Source organism: Erythrolamprus reginae, chromosome 2 (assembly GCF_031021105.1).
Source record: "Erythrolamprus reginae isolate rEryReg1 chromosome 2, rEryReg1.hap1, whole genome shotgun sequence".
Taxonomy (NCBI): domain Eukaryota; kingdom Metazoa; phylum Chordata; class Lepidosauria; order Squamata; family Dipsadidae; genus Erythrolamprus; species Erythrolamprus reginae.
In genome coordinates this window covers 314,561,245-314,580,806 of record NC_091951.1, presented here as the reverse complement: position 1 = coordinate 314,580,806, position 19,562 = coordinate 314,561,245, and the positions used below count along the sequence as shown (strand labels likewise).

Sequence of the window (19,562 nt, the reverse complement as noted above, 5' to 3'; positions counted from 1 at the left end):
CAGGCTTTCCAGCCAGTCCCTGTGCCTTTGCTGCCTTAGTCGGGGCCTGATTCCTGAAGCAGCCCAGGGAACTACATTGAGAACCTTTTAAACAAAAGCATTTTCAGGTGGCAAATCCCTTCTCCAATTGCAAAAAGGGTGCCTGAAACACAAGGATCATAGAGGAAAGTGTTTCCAGCTGGCAGATTCTCCCTCCCTTGAAACAATTTTTTTCCAGCCCTAATGTGTTGTGGTTAGCTCTGGCCCAGTTCCTGCCCCAAGGAACGTGGAGGTGGATGTGGGGGAAACATCCACATGTCACAGGCCTGTTTTGATCCCGATAGAGTCAACTAGTGAATTATCCAATGATGAAGGAAGTGTGGGTGTGATGGAAGAGGGGGACTTGGCTGACAGCCCAGGAGGAGATCAATCTTCCTTATCTTCGTTGGATTCAGATGAGGAACGTATGACAGACCCACGCATGCGTAGAGCTATGCATAGGAGAGAACAACTTAACACATATTACAGGAGATAAGAGGGGCCACCTGTAGTTGGAGGGGCTCCAGTAATTAGAGCTGCTGATAAAAGAGCAACGTGCTGGCTTGGCCATTGTGGAAGATTATATGATCGTAGTTCGTCAAGGTGGATTGTTGTTTCCTGATAGTATTCAAGACTGTGTTTGGATTCCTGGACTTTGGATATTACGTCATTGTGAGTGTTTATCACTGTTTGGACAACAGTAGCTGTGACCCAATTTCACAGTTACTGAGTTAATAATTGGACTTTGTTCTTGTATTATATTCCAACTGTGCCTTGTTGCTACAAGAAATCCCTTTGAAGTTTAAAAGGGAGTTTTTGCTTATCTTCTGTTGATAAAGAACATTTATTTGCCTTCTATCGTGTGTGTGTGTCTGCTTGGACTAATTACCCTATAATTAAGGGCGGTTGGCACACGCTGACAGAACATAATGAGGTGCTAATGATCTTTCAGGCTCTTAGCAGCTTGCAGGCTTTTTTTATTGCTACTCTCTCCGAAGAATGTTTTTTCCAGCCTTAAGTCTTTGCTTCTTTTTTTAAATAATAATTTTTATTGATTTTTAAAATAATAATTACACATGCACACTACATATAGCACAGTGCTCAGTGGTCCGTGCTCCCACCACCCGACAACATTCAAACCTCTCCACCAAAATGAGAGTGTACTTTTTTATATACAGTGATACCTTGTCTTACAAACTTAATTGGTTCCAGGACGAGGTTCTTAAGGTGAAAAGTTTGTAAGACGAAACAATGTTTCCCATAGGAATCAATGGAAAAGCGATTAATGCGTGCAAGCCCAAAATTCACCCCTTTTGCCAGCTGAAGTGCCAGTTTTTGCGCTGCTAGGATTCCCCTGAGGCTCCCCTCCATCGGAAACCCCACCTCCAGACTTCTGTGGTTTTGCGATGCTGCAGGGGGATCCCAGCATGGGAATCCCAGCATCGCAAAAACGAGCGCTTTGCTGGCAACGGAAATCCGGAGGTGGGGTTTCCCAGTGAAGGGAGCATCAGTGAAATTGCAGCATCGCAAAAACACCGAAGTCCTCGAAACCCCACCTGCGGACCTCTGTGTTTTTGCGATGCTGCGATTTCGCTGAGGCTCCCTTCACTGGGAAACCCCACCTCCGGACTTCTGTTGTCAGCGAAGTGCCCGTTTTTGTGCTGCTGGGATTCCCCTGCTGGGATTTCCCTGCAGCATCACAAAAACACAGAAGTCCGAAGGTGGGGTTTCCCATGGAAGGGAGCATCAGGGGAATCCCAGCAGCGCAAAAACGGGTGCTTCGCTGGCAACGGAAGTCCGGAGGCGGGGCATCCCAGTGGTGGCGGTGGGTTTGTAAGGTGAAAATAGTTTGTAAGAAGAGGCAAAAAAATCTTAAACCCCGGGTTTGTATCTCGAAAAGTTTGTATGATGAGGCGTTTGTAAGACGAGGTATCACTGTATAACATTTTAAGCTAAGAACAATATGATATTTACATAGTATAGAGTGATTCCAATTCATTCTTTATACCTTGGTCTTGAATTCTATTAACCATATAACCTCTAACCCAGTCCCAACGTCCAGGCAGTTCCTGCAATTTATTTTCATTAATTATATTCATCTTTATGTCTTTATGTCCATAATTTCAAACTGAGTGTGTTCCATCATGTACCGGTACCAATTTTGTATTGTCCGTTTTGTTCAATTTTTCCAACCTAAAACTACCATGTTTCCCCGATAGTAAGACACCCCCGATTGTAAGACGTATGTCTTACTTTCGGGGAAACACGTCCAACTTCCAAGAAGGCAACGGGGCTGCCTTTGGGCCGAGCTCCCCGACTCTTCTGCCCGCCCGAAGCAATTCGAAGAATAATTTTTGCACCAGAAACGAAGAAACTCCCGGGGGGGGGGGGGGCAAATTACCCCGCCCCTCCCTATTCCAGAACGGTGCCCACCTTGGTCGTTCAAAGAAAGCTGCAAAGGACGAGGGGGGAAACCCTGGCCCCACCCCTCATCAGCCTTTGCATTAAGCAGGGACGGGGGTTTCCCGTGCTCACTCACCCCCCTTTTTAGTGCCCAATGGAAAGTCTGGGGGCAGCTCCCGTGACTCCCCTCCCGTGGCTGCTGTTGAGGCGGCAGCGGCGTCCACCTCCGGCGCGCGGCTCTCTCTCCATTCTTCTCTTTCCCCCTCTCAGGCTCCGAATGCGGCAGCGGGAAGAGGAAATGAGGCGCAAAGCAGCGGCACATACGTCGCCGCGTCTGCAGGAACGGGTGGTGGGGTGCCACGAAGGGCGGCGCTTGAAAGCCACCACGGCGCCGTTGTTGTCCTCACGGCGCAAAGCCACACAGTCCCGGATCGCTTGCTTCCCTGGCCAGCAAGCCGGCTGCCTAGGAAAGCAGCGCATTTGAAAAACGCTTTCCCAGGCAGCCAGCTTGCTGGCCGGCGAAGCAAGCGATCCGGGACTGTGTGGCTTTGCGCCGTGAGGACAACAACAGCGCCGTGGTGGCTTTCAAGCACCGCCCTTCGTGGCGCCCCACCACCCGTTCCTGCAGACGCGGCGACGTATGCGCCGCTGCCTTGCGCCTGGTTTCCTCTTCCCGCCGCCGCATTCGGAGCCTGAGAGGGGGAAAGAGAAGAATGGAGAGCCGCGCGCCGGAGGCGGACGCCGCTGCCGCCTCAACAGCAGCCACGGGAGGGGAATCACGGGAGCTGCCCCCGGACTTTCCACCAAGCCCAATGCCGCCAGCCCACATGCCCGCCTCTCCCGGCGGTGGGGGCAACGGTGGCGGTAGTGCTGCCCAGCGCTCCGGCGTTGTCTGGGCTTCTCCCGCCATGCGCAGACCAGCAGCTCGCTCCGGCTGCTGAAGCTGTGCCTCCCTCTCTCTCTTTTTTTCCCCCTCACTCTGGCCGCTTCACCTGGAGGCCGAGCGCTGCTTTCCCGCCGCCGAGGGCTCTGACATCGTCTGCGGGGCTCCCTGAGGCGCAGGGGGCAGTGCGAGCTCGGCGTTCAGTCCCGCTTTTTGGCCCTCACCTTTTTTTAAGCCGGAGACCTCGGCTCGCTTTCAGTTCGACGGCGCTGGCACGGAATCCCAAGTCGTGCCAGAAAGCGGGAACTTTTGCGGAGCGCCGAGCAGCGCTTCTGGCGGAGAGCGCGGGCGGCGTTTGGGGGGGGATAAAAACCGCTCCCGGGTGGAGGCTGGTCAGAGGCGTATCTCCCCTCCAGACGGAGCCCGAATCTGAGGAGCCGGTTCTGTTATGCAGCGCTTCCAAAAGTCTGGAGCACCGCGCGGAGGGGTTCCTTGCGAACCAGGGCCTGGAAAGCTGCCCTTTCTTTCGCTGCTAGCCTGGCGGGTTTCTGCAACCGCCTATGGGAGCTTCCTGTGATTTATATACCGGCTTTTTCTCGAGTTCGGTTGTGAACCTTTTAAGTGCGCCCCGCGCAGCCGGGCTCTCGGGCGGTGTCACAGGCGGGCAGAGGAAGCGGGGCGCTCTCGCAGTTTGAACGCGGGAGTTCGAGACGGCGATTTGTGGGTTCCCCTGGCTTCGCTTGGCTTCCTGCCCCGCCGCACCTGCGGATGAGGAAAGCCCCCTCCCCTTCTCCCCCTGGTTCGTAACTTTAAGCGGGGTGGGATTTGACCATCTTCGGCCGCTTTCTCCTGGCCACCATTCCTGTTCCCTTCCGATGGGGTCAACTGGCATACGTTTCCTTAAATAGCGATGCATCTACTGGGGATTTCCAGTCCCTTCCTCCGGGAAAGCATTTTTCAAATGCGCTGCTTTCCTAGGCAGCAGACTTTGCTGGCCGGAGAAGGGAGCGATTCAGGATTGCGTGGCTTTGCGCCGTGAGGACAACAACGGCGCCGCTTAGAAGCAACAGTGGCCGGTGCCCTCCCACCGGGGCCCCAAAAGCTCACGCTGTCACCGCTAGGGAAGCTCCAATATAAGACATACCCCGAAAGTAAGACGTAGGGGGGCTTTTGGGGGTAAAAAGAAAGTAAGACGCTGTCTTACTTTCGGGGAAACACGGTATTACCGCTTGGGCAATTTCTATAGCTACTTCTTTAATTTCTCTAAATTCTTCCATGTCATTCCTTTTTATTAATACTGCCATTTTCTTTGTGATAGTCCAATTTATATTTAACATCCTACTGATCTCCTCTTGCACCTCTTTCCAAAATTTTCCTAAGTCTTTGCAGGCTTTTTTTTCATTACTACTTGTTCCAAATAATGTTTTTTCCAGCCCTAACGAGGTGCTACAAATCTTTCCCACTTTTACCAGCTTGCAGGCTTTTTCATTGCTACTTTCTCAGAATAATGTTTTGCCCAGCCTTAAGTCCTTGCAGGCTTTTTTGCATCGCTCCGAATAAGATTTTTTAAGCCCTAACCAGGAGATAAAATAATGTGCTGAAGCTGACCAGACTAAGGACGCTAGTCAGATGAATACCTGGTAGGCAATTCCACCCCCCTAATTTTCCTCCCCAAAACTAAGGTGCGTCTTATATTCCGAAAAAATATGGTAGGTAAGCAATGAGGTGTACCAAAGTCTTGGTGTAAGATTAGTTGCATCCACATATTCTCCCCAAAGACAAGCCTCTCCACCGAGCACCAGCTCCTTCTGTGATTTGCTTCCTGTGTTTAAAGGAAATAAAAATGAAAAAACATTGGTTCACTTCCTATTTGCCATTGAAAAGAGTGTTTCAAATACAATCTTCATATAAATTAAACCAGTGTTGGTAATTATTTAAGCTGATTACACAAACCATGAAATGTCATGGGTTCGTGTTGGCTTGTCTCGGTTAGCTAGGCTATGAAACCTTTGACAACACCGAGCAGAGAATTTTAACAGAGCGTGGATGTGTGATAAAGTCAAGACACAGACTTAGTTAAATAAGTATTATTTACATATGAACAAAATATAAACAATCTAGAATAAGCACGAAGCAAATACAGAATAATAAGCACTGAGCAATCACAAGATAGAAGCACAAAGCAAAATACAATATAGATAATAAGCACGCAGCTTATACAAGCACGGAGCTTAAACACAACTCCCCCTCTCTCAGGCAAAAGTAAAGGAAGTGACTGAGCAAAATAATGAGCTTTTATAGCTTCAATGAGGAAGTGACGAAATAGCCTTGAATATTAACTCTTCAAGTACAAGTTAACTCTTTGAGTGCACATTAACTCTTTAAGTACAAGTTTAGTACAAGTGTACAATATGCAGTTTACAATGGCAATCCCTAACAACCATGTCCCTTGTACTAACAGTTTATATATAGGCAGTCCTCGATTTACAACAGTGCATTTAGTGACTCTTCAAAGTACGTCACAGCAAAAAAGTGACACAACCATTTTTCAAACGACCATTGCAGCATCTCTATGATGAAACAATCAAAATTTGGATGCTTGGCAACTGGTTCATATTTATGAGGGTCACATGTCACGAGGGCACATGATCCTCTTTTGCGACCTTCTGAGGGGGAAGCCAGATTCACTTAACAACTATGTTACTTAACTTAAAAACTGCAGTGATTCATTTAACAACTGTGGCAAGAAAATGGGGCAAAACTCATGTAACTTTCACTTAGCAACAGAAATTTGGGGCTCAATTGTGATTGTAAGTTAAGGACTACCTGAACTCTTACTTTTTTCTTAGGTTACAAAAAGTAAAGCCGTCACACAAACAACCAAAAGGAAACTGCTATAGTCTATCATAAGAAAATACATGAAAAAATACATGAATTTTTACAGATGTTGGAAGTGCAGAAATGAAAATGGAACATTCTACCACCGATCAGGGCCACCGATAGACCGGTATTACTGGGAGTGGCATCAGGGCCCGGCCAAATTGAAAAATGGGGGGGAGGGGGCTGCGCCCGCCAAAAACTCTCCAACCCCGATTGCGACAAACTCTGCCTCTGCGGAGCTTCTCCGACCGAGGCCCGCACCTTCTTCCCACCCGCGCGAGGAAAGAAGACAGGGAGGCCGGCAGACAGGCAGGGAGCCCCGATGGCAGCCGCGGAAGGAGGAATGACCGCGGGGGTGGACTCGGCCCTCTGGAAGCCAAGCCGCGCTGCTGGGGAAGCGGAATTGGGGAAGCCGGGAGAGGGCTGAGCCCGGCCGGCTTCTCCGCCGGCCTTGTGTCCCCCCGAGGATTGCAAGGGCAAGAGAGCCGCACCTTTCGGCCTCCGGAGGTGCTGGGCCGGGAGTTCGGGGGGGCTGTGAACACCGCCCGCCGCCTGGAGCCAATGGCTTCTTTTGGGCTTACTCGCTCGAATTCCTGCTGCTGGCGCTGGGAGCAAGTAAGCGCAGCCGGGTGGGAAGGGCGAGGCGCGAGGGGGAGGCAAGTGGAGATCCTGGTCCCTCTTTTCATGCTCAGTGAGCCTTTCTTTGGAGTTGCCTTTCTTTCTTTCTTTTTCTTTCTTTCTTTCTCTCTTGCTCTCTTGCTCTTTCATTCTTTTTTTTCTTTCTCTTTCTTTCTTTCTCTTGCTTTCTCTCCTTCCTTCCCTCCTTCCATTTCTTTCATTCCCCCTCTCTATTTTTATTTCTCTTTCATTCTTTCTTTCTTGCTCTTTTTCTTTCTCTCTTTTACCTTCCCTTCCTCTATTTCTTCTTTTCTTTCTCCTTCCTACCTTCTTCCCTCCCTCCCTTCCTTCAGTCCTTCCTCTCTTACTCTGCCCTTTCATAAGTTTCCTTGCTTCCTTCCCCATTTCTTTCTTTCTTTCCTTCCTTCCCTCCCTCCATTTCTTGCTTTCCTTCTCCTTCCTCTCTTCTTTCCTCCCTCACTCCCTTCTTTCACTCCTTCCTCTCTTACTCTCTCCTTTCACACCTTTCACACCTTCCCTTGCTTCCCTTGCACCCTTCCAGATGGGAGTGTCCCCTCAAGACACCCGCCCGACTGCTGGTACCCTGCTTTTTCTCTCCCCTCGTCCTTTCCAGCTCCTCGCCGGTGGCTGCTGGCTGGGGAATTCTGGGAGTTAAAGTCCAGATATCTTCAAGTTGCCAAGGTTGGGAAACACTGGCCTATGGGACCGCCTCGCTTGGCGTGAAGCGGGTAATGATCCCCGGGGGATGGAGTGGCTTGGCGACTTAAAATAGTTTTAAAATGGCGGGGGGGCCCAGACACTTAGGCTGTATGGAGCCCCAAAATTCCTGATGGTGGCCCTGCCACCGATGATGGACAGGCTCAGAAGCGAAAAACTATTGGAACATGATTGCAAAATGGTCAAAAGAAATTATGAAAAATGAGATTGAAAAAAATCCTGAATTATTCCTATTAGGTATTTTCTCAAAAAATAAAAAAGAAATTCATTACACATCCTGACTGCTGCGAGAATAGTTTTCGCACAAGCAGTGAAAAAGCGAAGAAATTCCTAAAGAAGAAAAGTCCAAAGACGGGCTACAAAAATGGTGGAAGGTCTTAAGCATAAAACCTATCAGGAATAAAAAAGCTTCCTAAGCCACCCCAAATCACTTCCAAAGTCTTTCAAACTCACCTCTCCTTTCAAAATGCCTCGTTTCTTCTTGCTGCCTTCTTGCTTCACTCCATTTGCCTTCATTAGGACCTTGATTTAGCTGGCATAGGAAGCTTTTGGGGGAACGATTTTTGGAGAGATTTGGGGCAAGAAATGAAGCTTTTGGGAGAGCGATTTTTGGAGAGATTTGGGGCAAGATACGAAGCTTTTGGGGGAGCGATTTGGGAGAGATTTGGGGCGGCGTTAGCCTTCGTTAGGACCTCCATTCCTCACTTCTCCTCACTGTCTGTCTCCACTCCTTTAACCTTCACTATGTCTGCCTGCAGCTTTTTTTTTAAGCCTTAAAGTGGGTTTGCAAGCATTATTTGCTTTTACATTGATTCCTATGGGAAACAATGTTTTGTCTTATGAACTTTTCACCTTACAAACCTTGTTTCGGAACCAATTAAGTTTGTAAGACAAAGTACAGTATTACTGTAATTGAATTTAAACATGCCTGGGATAAACATATATCCATCCTAAGATAAAATACAGGAAATAGTATGAAGGCAGACTAGATGGACCATAATGTCTTTTTCTGCTGTCAATCTTCTATGTTTCTATGTTTCTAAGAGGCAGTAATTATAAAATTTATTGAATGTGCAGAGATGGACATGATGACAAGAAGGTTAAAAGGGCAGAAAGAATCAGAATACTACAAAATATGGGATAAATTTTACAAATGGTTTGAAAAGAGAAACAACACACACAATTAAATTTCACAGAAATAAAAAAGCAATTTAAAATTGAAGCAATAATGTAAATGATATACAATAATATAAATATGTAAATAATAAAACCTAGAAGAATTTTATGTTAAATCAATTGTAAAAAGCACAAGTAAGGCATGTCAAAAATGTTAAGAAAATGTTGTAAATGTATAAGTCTTTGTTAATTTTTCTAATGCTCTGAAAACAGCTTCTGATTAAGAGCGGGGTTGTAAGAACCTCTATATATGTTCTATGTTTGTTTGTGTTTTGTATTATGTTATACAAATAATAATAATATTTTTTTTAAGAAAATAAATGAATTTGAGCACTAGTTTATTTAAATGAGAATATGCCAATCACACCCTTCATGGCACTGAACCAGAATATCTCCGGGACCGCCTTCTGCCGCACGAATCCTAGCGACCAGTTAGGTCCCACAGAATTGGCCTTCTCCAGGTCCTGTCAACTAAACAATGTCGTTTGGTGGGACCCAGGGGAAGAGCCTACTCTGTGGCAGCCCCGACCCTTTGGAACCAACTCCCCCCGGATATCAGAGTTGCCCCCACCCTCCTAGCCTTTCGTAAGCTCCTTAAAACCCACTTCTGTCGTCAGGCATGGGGGAATTGATACCTTCCCTCCCCCTAGGCTTATAAAAAATTTATGCATGGTATGCTAGTATGTATGATTGGTTTTTAAATTGGGGTTTTAAATTAACTTAAACTTAAATATTAGATTTGTTTACATTGTACTATTATTGCTGTGAGCCGCCCCGAGTCTGCGGAGAGGGGCGGCATACAAATCTGATTAATAAATAAATAAAATAAATAAATATTAAACATGCCCAACTCCCACAGAAAAAAAGCAAATGCAAGCTATTGACAAACCAGAAAAGTTTAGTGGTTCAACAGCGTAGTAGCTCTTCCAGTCCTCGCCGTAACTGATGAGGTCTAGGTACCAAGGTGCAGCAAGAATGGCCTGATGCCCTTCTTTTGTTACTCTTGCTAATTCAAGTTGATACAAAAATTTCTTCCATACTTCAACTATTGTGTCCGGCTGCAGCTGAAAAGACAGAAAATTATATGGTGGGTTTTTTTTCCTTTGGAACAGCATCCATATGATTCATTCCATCATAGCACGGTGTTTGAGCAATTCTAAAAATTCAGGACAGCCTACTGTATTTGTAGCCCACCTTTTCCTAAGAAAATTACCCCTTAATTTTATTTTACATTATTTTTTATCTATGAAAAGTACGTTGGACTGAGAGAATGACTGGCTCACATTTTGCCCAATGTCATAGAGAACAAAGAGGCTGTCGATTATATTATTTTCTTATCTGGATCCCACTCAGTAAAAAAGCATGCTCCTTCTTTCAGGTCACACTTTATAGCATAGCAGTAGTATTTAGATTTATATACTGCTTCACAGTGCTTTAGAGCCCCCACTAAGCGGTTTACAGAGAGTAAGCATATTGCCTCCAACAATCTGAGTCCCCATTTTACCGATTTTACTGATCTTGGAAGGATGGAAGGCTGAGTCAACCTTGAGCCTACTGTGATTCGATCTGCCAAACTGCTGGCAGTCGGTGATCAGCAGAAGTAGCTTGCAGTACTGCACTCTAACCAATGTGCCACTGAGGTTTCATTATACAGTGGTACCTCTACTTAAGAATGCCTCTACTTAAGAACTTTCTAGATAAGAACCGGGTGTTCAAGATTTTTTTGCCTCTTCTTAAGAACCATTTTCTACTTAAGAACCTGAGCCCTGAAAAATTTCCTAGGAAATTTGAGAGTGGCACGAAGGCACGGCCAGTTTCCTGCCATTCCCCCTGGGTTTCTCTCTCTGGCGCAGTGTATGGGAGGCAGCCCTGCGCCGGAGGCGCGTGCCCCTCCGCGCCGCCTTATAGCCCTTCTTTTTTTTTAAGGCTTAACGTTTTGGATTTTTTTGATTCCCCTCACCTCACCTTCTTCCTTTGCCAGCGACTGTCCTCCTCCTTTTCTTCCTCCTCCTCCTCGCACCCAAATTCGGAGCTTTTATTTCTTTCCTAATGGGTTTGCACACATTATTTGCTTTTACATTGATTCCTATGGGAAAAATTGCTTCTACTTACAAACCTTTCTATTTAAGAACCTGGTCACGGAACAAATTAAGTTCTTAAGTAGAGGTACCACTGTATTTCATTTCTGGAGTGAGTGAGATCATACTGGAAAGTTACATATAGACCTAGGGTTAGGGATTATCTACTTGACAGAGATGTACATAGAACAGGCCATGCTTGCAGCTTCCTGCAGTCTATGCAGACATGCATCTAATTTTGAAATCCTGCCCAACCTCCCCAGTCAAGACTTGAGAAGTAGCTGGAAACTATTCTGTCCCCTGTGGTGTTTTTTTTATAGTTCCTTTGAACCTTTAAAACAGTGTTTTCAACCACTGTGCCCCGGCCACACTAGTGTGCTGTGAGACATCGTCAGGTGTGCCGTGGGGAAATTAAACATGGGTCCCTAAACTATGGCCCACATGCTGGATACAGCCCGTGGAGACCATTTATCCGGCCCACCGCCAGCTACCTCCATCCAAACATAAATATTCCCCTCACAATCCCTCCAGCTATCAGTGATAGGAAGAGTGGAGACACAGGGAATGCTCACTGACCAATCACCTTCTAGAATTCATCACGACCACTAGCGATGAACCAATAGCAGGCTGCCTCTCATCCACACCCAGGAAGGTCCCCGCTTGGGCTGTCGCACACTTGTCATTGAAGCTGCTACTCCTCCCCATGGTCCTGATTTCTAATCCTCGTCAGGACTGGAGGTAAATGTTGCCACCACTAGATGAAACCTCAACCTCAGCTGGTTTTGTCTATCCTGATGGTGTATATAGATATTTGAACTATATTCTTAACTATATGTATAATATGTACTGTGTTAGAGTGTCATTTAGTGTCATTTTGGTTGGTGGTGTGCCCCAGGATTTTGTAAATGTAAAAAATGTGCCGCGGCTCAAAAAAGGTTGAAAATCACTGCTTTAAAAGGTAAAGGTTCCCCGCAAATGCCTGCTAGTCGTTTCCAGCTCTATAGGTGGTGCTCATCTCCATTTCTAAGCCAAAGAGCCACTGCTGTCCGAAAACATGTGGCCGGCATGTCTAAAAGCCAAAGACACACTTAAACACTGTTACCTTCCCACCAAAGTGGTCCCTATTTTTCTACTCGCATTTTTAATATGCTTTCGAACTGCTAGGTCGGCAGAAGCTGGGACAAGTAACGGGAGCTCGATCCATTACGCGGCACTAAGGATTCGAATGGCTGAATTACCAACTTTTCGAACAACAAACGCAGCCACTGAGCCACCGCATCCCTTACATACATGTTCAGTTGCAACCTTCACCATCATGATATGCCTAATGCACAGTAATGTCCACAATGCTTATTCAATAATTCAGGAATTGTAATCCTAATACATTTGATGAGCCGATGTGGCGCAGTGGGTAAAGTGCAGTACTGCAGGCCACTATAGCTGACTGCTAGAACTGCAGGTCAGCGGTTCAAATCTCATCACCGGCTCAAGGTTGACTCAGTCTTCCATCCTTCCAAGTTGGGTAAAATGAGGCCACGGATTGTGGGGGTAATATGCTGGCTCTATTAAAAAGTGCTATTGCTAACTTGTTGTAAGCTGCCCTGAGTCTAAGAAGAAGGGTGGCAGAAAAAAATAGAATAAATAAATAAATAAATTTGGAGGGTACGAGATCGGAAAAGTCTGGATTATAATATTTTGAAGGCTGGTTTTTTTCAACCTTTGACAGAAGCAGCAATTACCTTGGACTTACTCATTTTTACACTTGTTAAACTTTTCTTGATTTTATAAATTAAAAAAAAGGATACTCAGTTCTACATACATGTTCTGGTGTATTTTTGCAGATGAGAACTACTTTCAAAATTATGATGGAACTGTTCACATAATTTCTCAGACTTTACCTTTGCTCCATCATCAAATACTTCCTGCCAGACTATGGATTTCTTGTCAAGAGAAGTCACTATTTCCAGTACTCTAGGTGCAAAACAAAAGACTCATGTATTTGTGTGAATATGCATTCAATTGTATATTCCCCTCACAAACATACAATTTCAGCCAAGAACAGAGCATCCAGCAACTTACAATAACTGGATATAACAGAAGTTTATTGCATGCAAAATTGCTTTTGAACTTTCCAAATATTTACAGTCACTTATGTCAAGGTAATAACCAATCTTGATGGGATTTAGATTATGAGCCCAAATAAAATAAAACAAATTCTGGTATATTTGTAAATGGACTCACTCTACCTACCTACCTACCTAATCTATCTAATCTATCTGTTAGTACAGGGTACATGTTTGTTAGGGTTTGCCACTGTAAACTTGTACTATCTCTTTAACCTTGTACTATCACTTTAACTGTTAAATATTCTAGGCTGGTTCGTCATAAGAGGGCGCCAGTACTCCTTCCCTCAAATGGTGCTGTAACGCTCATTTCTGCTCAGTCATTTTTACTTTGCCTTGATGGGGGGGAGTGTATTTGCTTAGTGCGTATGTTATTGTATTTGCTTAGTGCTTATCATCTTGTATTTGTATTTGCTTAGTGCTTCTTATGGAATGTTTCTATTTTTTGTCTATATGTAAATAGTACTTATTAAGCATAACTAAGTCTGTGTCTTTGTTTCTTTGGCTTTATCACACACACACACACACACACACACTCTGTTAAAATTCTCTGCTCGGTGTATGTCGAAGGTCTCATAGCCTAGCTATACCGAGACATACCAACACTGACTGACTGACTGACTGACTGACTGACTGACTGACTGTCTGTCTGTCTGTCTGTCTGTCTGTCTGTCTGTCTGTCTGTCTGTCTGTCTGTCTGTCTGTCTGTCTATCTATCTATCTATCTATCTATCTATCTATCTATCTATCTAATTGGATTTATATGCCTATTCCTTTGTGGTTGTTTCAATGTTGCTACATCCTTTTGATTTTGACAAAGATAACTTTTTCTGGTTTAAGTTTTACTGAGAGGGTCTTTCTGATAAAAGAACATTAAGTGCTAAAAAAACCCCTGCTTTTCTACTGCAAATTTTGAACGCAATTGATATATTTTATTAATATTTTAAATTTGAAGAAGCAGCCAGTATGGTGCAGTGTTTAAACTACTAAATTAAAAATCCAAGTCACATGTGTTCTAATCCCTCCTTGGACAACAGCTAGCTCATCTGGGCTGCTTTTCAAAGAGTTAAATAGTGTTTCAATTATTACTTGGGAGGGAAGACCTTTGGCAATCCAAAATCTGGGAATTTGAAAAACCAAAACCAAACCGAAAAAGGCAATGGCAAGAAGGCTACTTCTCTACCATTGTCAAGAAAAAGATATGAGTGTGTAAGTTACTAGAAACTGAAGTTGATTTCAGAGATTTCTGCTACTTAACATGTTTTAAATAATGTGCATCTCGTTATGTTTGATCTTCGCAGCAAAAAAAATAAACTTAGTTGAAAGAGATGCCCTCTCTCTGCTCCCTCATTTGAAAGATCAAAAGCAACATGAGAAAATATTATTTTACTGAAAGAGTAGTAGATCCTTGGAACAAACTTCCAGCAGACGTGGTAGATAAATCCACAGTAACTGAATTTAAACATGCCTGGGATAAACATATATCCATCCTAAGATAAAATACAGAAAATAGTATAAGGGCAGACTAGATGGACCAGGAGGTCTTTTTCTACCGTCAGACTTCTATGTTTCTATGTTTCCTCCCTTCCTTCTTTTTTTCCTGCTTCAGTTTCAAACCTACTGCCACAAAATCTCAATTAACTCTTCCTTTAAAATGATTAACTTTAACTAATCTAGTTTTCCACTATTCTATATGTAGTTTTAATCATTATGTTTTAGGCACCTGAAATGCAAGACGAAATCGTTGCAACAAAGCTTACTTTAAAACTTTCATTTACGTTGTAACAGTTGGAAATGCATTTTTTTCCTGATACCTAGTCAGGTTTGTAATCTCTCCTAGATAGTTTCATGTTTATGGTAGAAAACTTCCTTGTTTTATTTTCCCTCTCAAATTAATCACAGGCAGCTTTCATTGTTAACTACCAGGGAGAAAAAAGGCATGAAATCTGAGATGAACTGGGTCAATTATGGATAAATTGATGTGACCTTTTGTTCCCATTCATGAGCTTTTAATTCCCAGGGACAATGTGTGATGTCGACCCAGATGATTTCAACAGAAAACCTCAGCACTCTTCTCCCAATTCAAAGTAAAAAAGCATTTTTAGAAATTCGATTTTGTTAAAAAAAGAATGCATTTAAAAATAAGAAAGGACATGGCTAGAATGATAGAATGATATGAGTGATATTTTTAAAAAATGACCGTTTCAGATAACTTCTATTATCTAAAACAGGGGTCTCCAATCTTGGCAACTGTGAGACTTGTGGACTTCAAGTCCCAGAATTCCTGGCTGAGGAATACTAATATCGAATGACCTAAGTACTAAAGCCCACTGCAACAATATCGCCAAAAAAGCCTCTGGAGTTGTTAACCTGATTCTACGCAGCTTCTGCTCAGGCAACCTCACTCTACTCACAAGAGCCTACAAAACTTTTGCCAGACCCATCCTAGACTACTGCTCATCTGTCTGGAACCCATACCACATCTCAGACATCAACACCCTTGAAAATGTCCAGATATTTGACCAGAAGAGCCCTTCACTCCTCCACTCGAAACAGAATATCCTACGAAAATAGACTAACAATCCTAGGCCTAGAAAGCCTAGAACTACGACGCCTAAAATACGATCTGAGTATTGCCCACAAGATCATATGCTGCAATGTTTTACCAGTCAATGACTACTTCAGCTTCAACCGCAATAACACAAGAGCACGCAACAGATTCAAACTTAATACGAACCACCCCAAACTTGACTGTAAAAAATATGATTTCAACAATCGAGTTATCAAAGCGTGGAACTCATTACCGGACTCAATTGTGTCAACCCCTAACCCCCAACACTTCTCCCTTAGACTCTCCACGATTGACCTGTCCAGGTTCCTAAGAGGCCAATAAGGGGCGTACATAAGTGCACTGGTGTGCCTTTCGTCCCCTGTCCAATTGTCTTTCCTTTCTTTCACCTATCTTATATATTCTCTTCCTTTCATATATCCTCTCCTCTAAGTTCACTTTCACCCTCTTTTATATTATCACATGTCTATTTTCTTCCTATGTATTTATGTATTGGACAAATGAATAAATAAATAAAATAAGTCTCACAGTTGCCAAGGTTGGAGACCCCTGGTCTAAACAGCACACTTTCCTCATCTTTTAAAACAAATCATTTGTATTACTGTTCCAATCTGTCAGTCCTTCACGTTAGACCAGGTCAGGCAGCAAATACAACAAGAAATACTAGAACTCAATTTGTTAAAATAGGCTATAAGAACCAAATCCTGAAAACCTGAGAACGGTTTGTCTTACCTCTGTCTTGTTTTCCCAGGCTGAGTTTTTAGTAATAATTTTCACATATGTTCTTCAAGGTCATATTTATGCTCTTCAATATGCAGTGGTTCTCAACCTTTCTAATGCTGCGACAATTCTTCACGTTGTGGGGACCCCCAGCCATAAGTCTAGCACTAATTCTACAAACAGAGCTTTAACCTGATTGGCAGGAAGGTCAGAGGGACACCCCCACTGTAAACGCCTGATTGCAATCAATAAAATAAGCTGCAAATACATAAAGTAATCTTTCTGAAAAAGAAACAGACTCACCTTTCAACATAATATGATTCCAATTTAGAATACCAGAACCCAAATTTTTTCTTTTTCATGAATTCAGTTACACCAGGATTGGAATTCCTAAGAAAGAAAGAAAAACAAAACTAACAAATTACATTTCTTATAATGTTTATGTTTATGTTTATTTAGATTTGTATGCCGCCCCTCTCCGCAGACTCGGGGCGGCTCACAACAAAGTGAAAAACAATTTACAACAAATCTAAATTTCTACTAAAAACATTTAAAAAACCCCATTTTCTAAACACACATACATACACACATACCATTTATAAATTGTATATGCCCGGGGGAGATGTCTTAGTTCCCTCATGCCTGACGACACAGGTGGGTCTTAAGGAGCTTACGAAAGGCAAGGAGAGTAGGGGCAGTTCTAATCTCCGGGGGGAGTTGGTTCCAGAGGGCCGGGGCCGCCACAGAGAAGGCTCTTCCCCTGGGGCCCGCCAACCGACATTGTTTAGTTGACGGGACCCGGAGAAGGCCTACTCTGTGGGACCTAATCGGTTGCTGGGATTCGTGCGGCAGTAGGCGGTCTCGGAGATATTCTGGTCCAGTGCCATGAAGGGCTTTAAAGGTCATAACCAACACTTTGAATTGTGACCGGAAGTTGATCAGCAACCAATGCAGACTGCGGAGTGTTGGTGAAACATGGGCATACCTAGGTAAGCCCATGACTGCTCTCGCAGCTGCATTCTGCACGATCTGAAGTTTCCGAACACTTTTCAAAGGTAGCCCCATGTAGAGAGCATTACAGTAGTCGAACCTCGAGGTGATGAGGGCATGAGTGACTGTGAGCAGTGAGTCCCGGTCCAGATAGGGCCGCAACTGGTGCACCAGGCGAACCTGGGCAAATGCCCCCCTCGCCACAGCTGAAAGATGGTTCTCTAATGTGAGCTGTGGATCGAGGAGGATGCCCAAGTTGCGGACCCTCTCCGAGGGGGTCAATAGTCCCCCCCCCCAGGGTAATGGAAGGACAGATGGAATTGTCCTTGGGAGGCAAAACCCACAGCCACTCCGTCTTATCCGGGTTGAGTTTGAGTCTGTTGACACCCATCCAGGCCCCAACAGCCTCCAGACACCGGCACATCACTTCCACTGCTTCGTTGACTGGACATACTATAATACAGGTATAGTACTAAAGTAGCAATAGAATAGAGTGGATGTTGCACGCTAATATTCTTTTTAATCATGTAGGAATCTAAACAAAATAGTGCTGATGTGAAGAATGACTGGTGACATAAGCTATCTTGGGCCAGTGTCCAGTAAAAATAAAGTATTTGTAAGTCCCATTAATTTTTTGGCATGGAAATCTTAAGATCAGTATATTCAATGCATAAGAAATTGTCCTATACAATACAATAACCCTGTAATTTAAAGGTTTTTTTAACACTCCGCCCCCCCAAAAAAGTTTTCAGCTTGTTTTTCAATAGAATTGTATAACTTCTATGTGACATTAAAGGTGGAAAATATTCTGAAGTCTGGTTTGATTTTTTTACATCTCAAAAACCTAGCATTTTAACTGGGGTGTATAGACTTTCTATATCCATTTAAATAGTCTCCAAAACTGTAACCAGAAAAGGCATCGAGAAGCCTCCATGGGGCCTCTCTAGGAATCTTCTGGGAGGAAACAGGGCCGGAAAATGTGGGGAGAAGCCCCCATGGGGCCACCCTAGGAATCTCATGGGAGGAAACGGGGCCAGAAAAGGCGGGGAGAAGCCTCTGCAGGACCTCTCTAGGAATTTCCTGGGAGGAAATAGGGCCGGAAAAGGCGGGGAGAAGCCTCCATGGGGCCTCTCTAGGAATCTCCTGGGAGGAAACAGGGCCTCCACCCTCCCTGTAGTTCCCCCAATCGCACACATTATTTGCTTTAAATTGATTCCTATGGGAAAAATTGCTTCTTCTTACAAACTTTTCTACTTAAGAACCTGGTCACGGAATGAATTAAGTTCGTAAGTAGAAGTACCATTGTATTCTGTATTCAGGAAAGCATCTTCGCTTCATTAAAGCTACTGACTGTTTCTAGGATCATATCCTTCAATGTCTGTGTAATTCTGGATATTGGTAGGGCTACATTAATGAGATGCAGTTAAATGCTGTCCTTATACTACTAGATTTTCTACAATAGCTCTCCCTAATCAAGTCTGGAGAATTGTATAATGTTTTTAAATTGTGTTGATACACCATACCAACAACTGAAGTCCACTTCATCTCCTCCTAAGTGGATATAGTCATCAGGAAATACAGTGCCAACTTCTTCGAATAATTCCATCATAAAATAATAAGTTGCATCCAAAATAGGGTTTATGGGTCCATAAGAGCCACTTGGATATTCTCCACTGTAGCAGGGTGTGAGGATATCTTTTCCCCCAGTATATAAAACAAAGACAAAAATAAAATAAAAGATGTATGCTATTTTATTCTTCATGAACGTGCATTTCTTACGTTCATTTTAAAAGCATTTCCAAGAACTTAAATGCTTTTTTCTTTGTAATGGCTGGGAACAAAATCCTTTCAAGTGGAATACGATTACTGCCTAAGTATCAGATTTGGAAAATAATGACTCATAAAACCTTCGCATTGACATGACATCATTTAGTACTTTTGTCCTGAATTCAATTTGTTTCCATTTCTGAACCACTTAAAAGATAATCACTGACATTGGCATAAACATGTATTATGGAAATACCTTATTAAACTTCTATAATTAGTAATCTTTTGTTGGCTGGATGGTTGTAATACTTTTTGCAGGACAGGGCAAAGGTAATAGTTAATCAGGGCACAGATTTAAGTACAGGGACTTATACCAATAAGGCTGGGTGTTTAATGTGCTTATTGGGTAAGGGGAAATCGTTAGGAATATTTACTTTTAAAACTATGTTAATCTTATTTAATGGCTCATGCTACAGTTTATATGTGTTCCTGCTTCAAAATAACAGGGAAGCTTTGCATGCTAACAGTTTTCAGAAACGATGAGAGAATGTTGAACTGCCAGGACCATTAGTTTATTATTACAGTGCCAAATCCAGTCT

At 43.7% G+C, this 19,562-nt stretch overlaps 1 protein-coding gene across 3 annotated transcripts in view; it reads right to left on the bottom strand.

Annotated features, from left to right (window-relative positions):
- The window catches only part of HEXB (hexosaminidase subunit beta), a 50,983-nt gene that overhangs the window by 4,303 nt on the left and 27,118 nt on the right, over nucleotides 1–19,562 (bottom strand). For 2 of the 3 annotated variants that reach the window (XM_070743160.1, XM_070743162.1), the window contains 5 exons: nucleotides 18,720–18,891; nucleotides 16,510–16,596; nucleotides 12,693–12,765; nucleotides 9,606–9,780; nucleotides 5,036–5,126 (listed from right to left, as the gene is read on the bottom strand). In XM_070743160.1, coding sequence (XP_070599261.1) covers nucleotides 5,036–5,126; nucleotides 9,606–9,780; nucleotides 12,693–12,765; nucleotides 16,510–16,596; nucleotides 18,720–18,891 — 598 coding nt within the window. Of the gene's footprint in view, nucleotides 1–5,035; nucleotides 5,127–7,998; nucleotides 8,086–9,605; nucleotides 9,781–12,692; nucleotides 12,766–16,509; nucleotides 16,597–18,719; nucleotides 18,892–19,562 lie in introns of those variants that run through there. The other variant, XM_070743161.1, reaches the window with a different exon arrangement.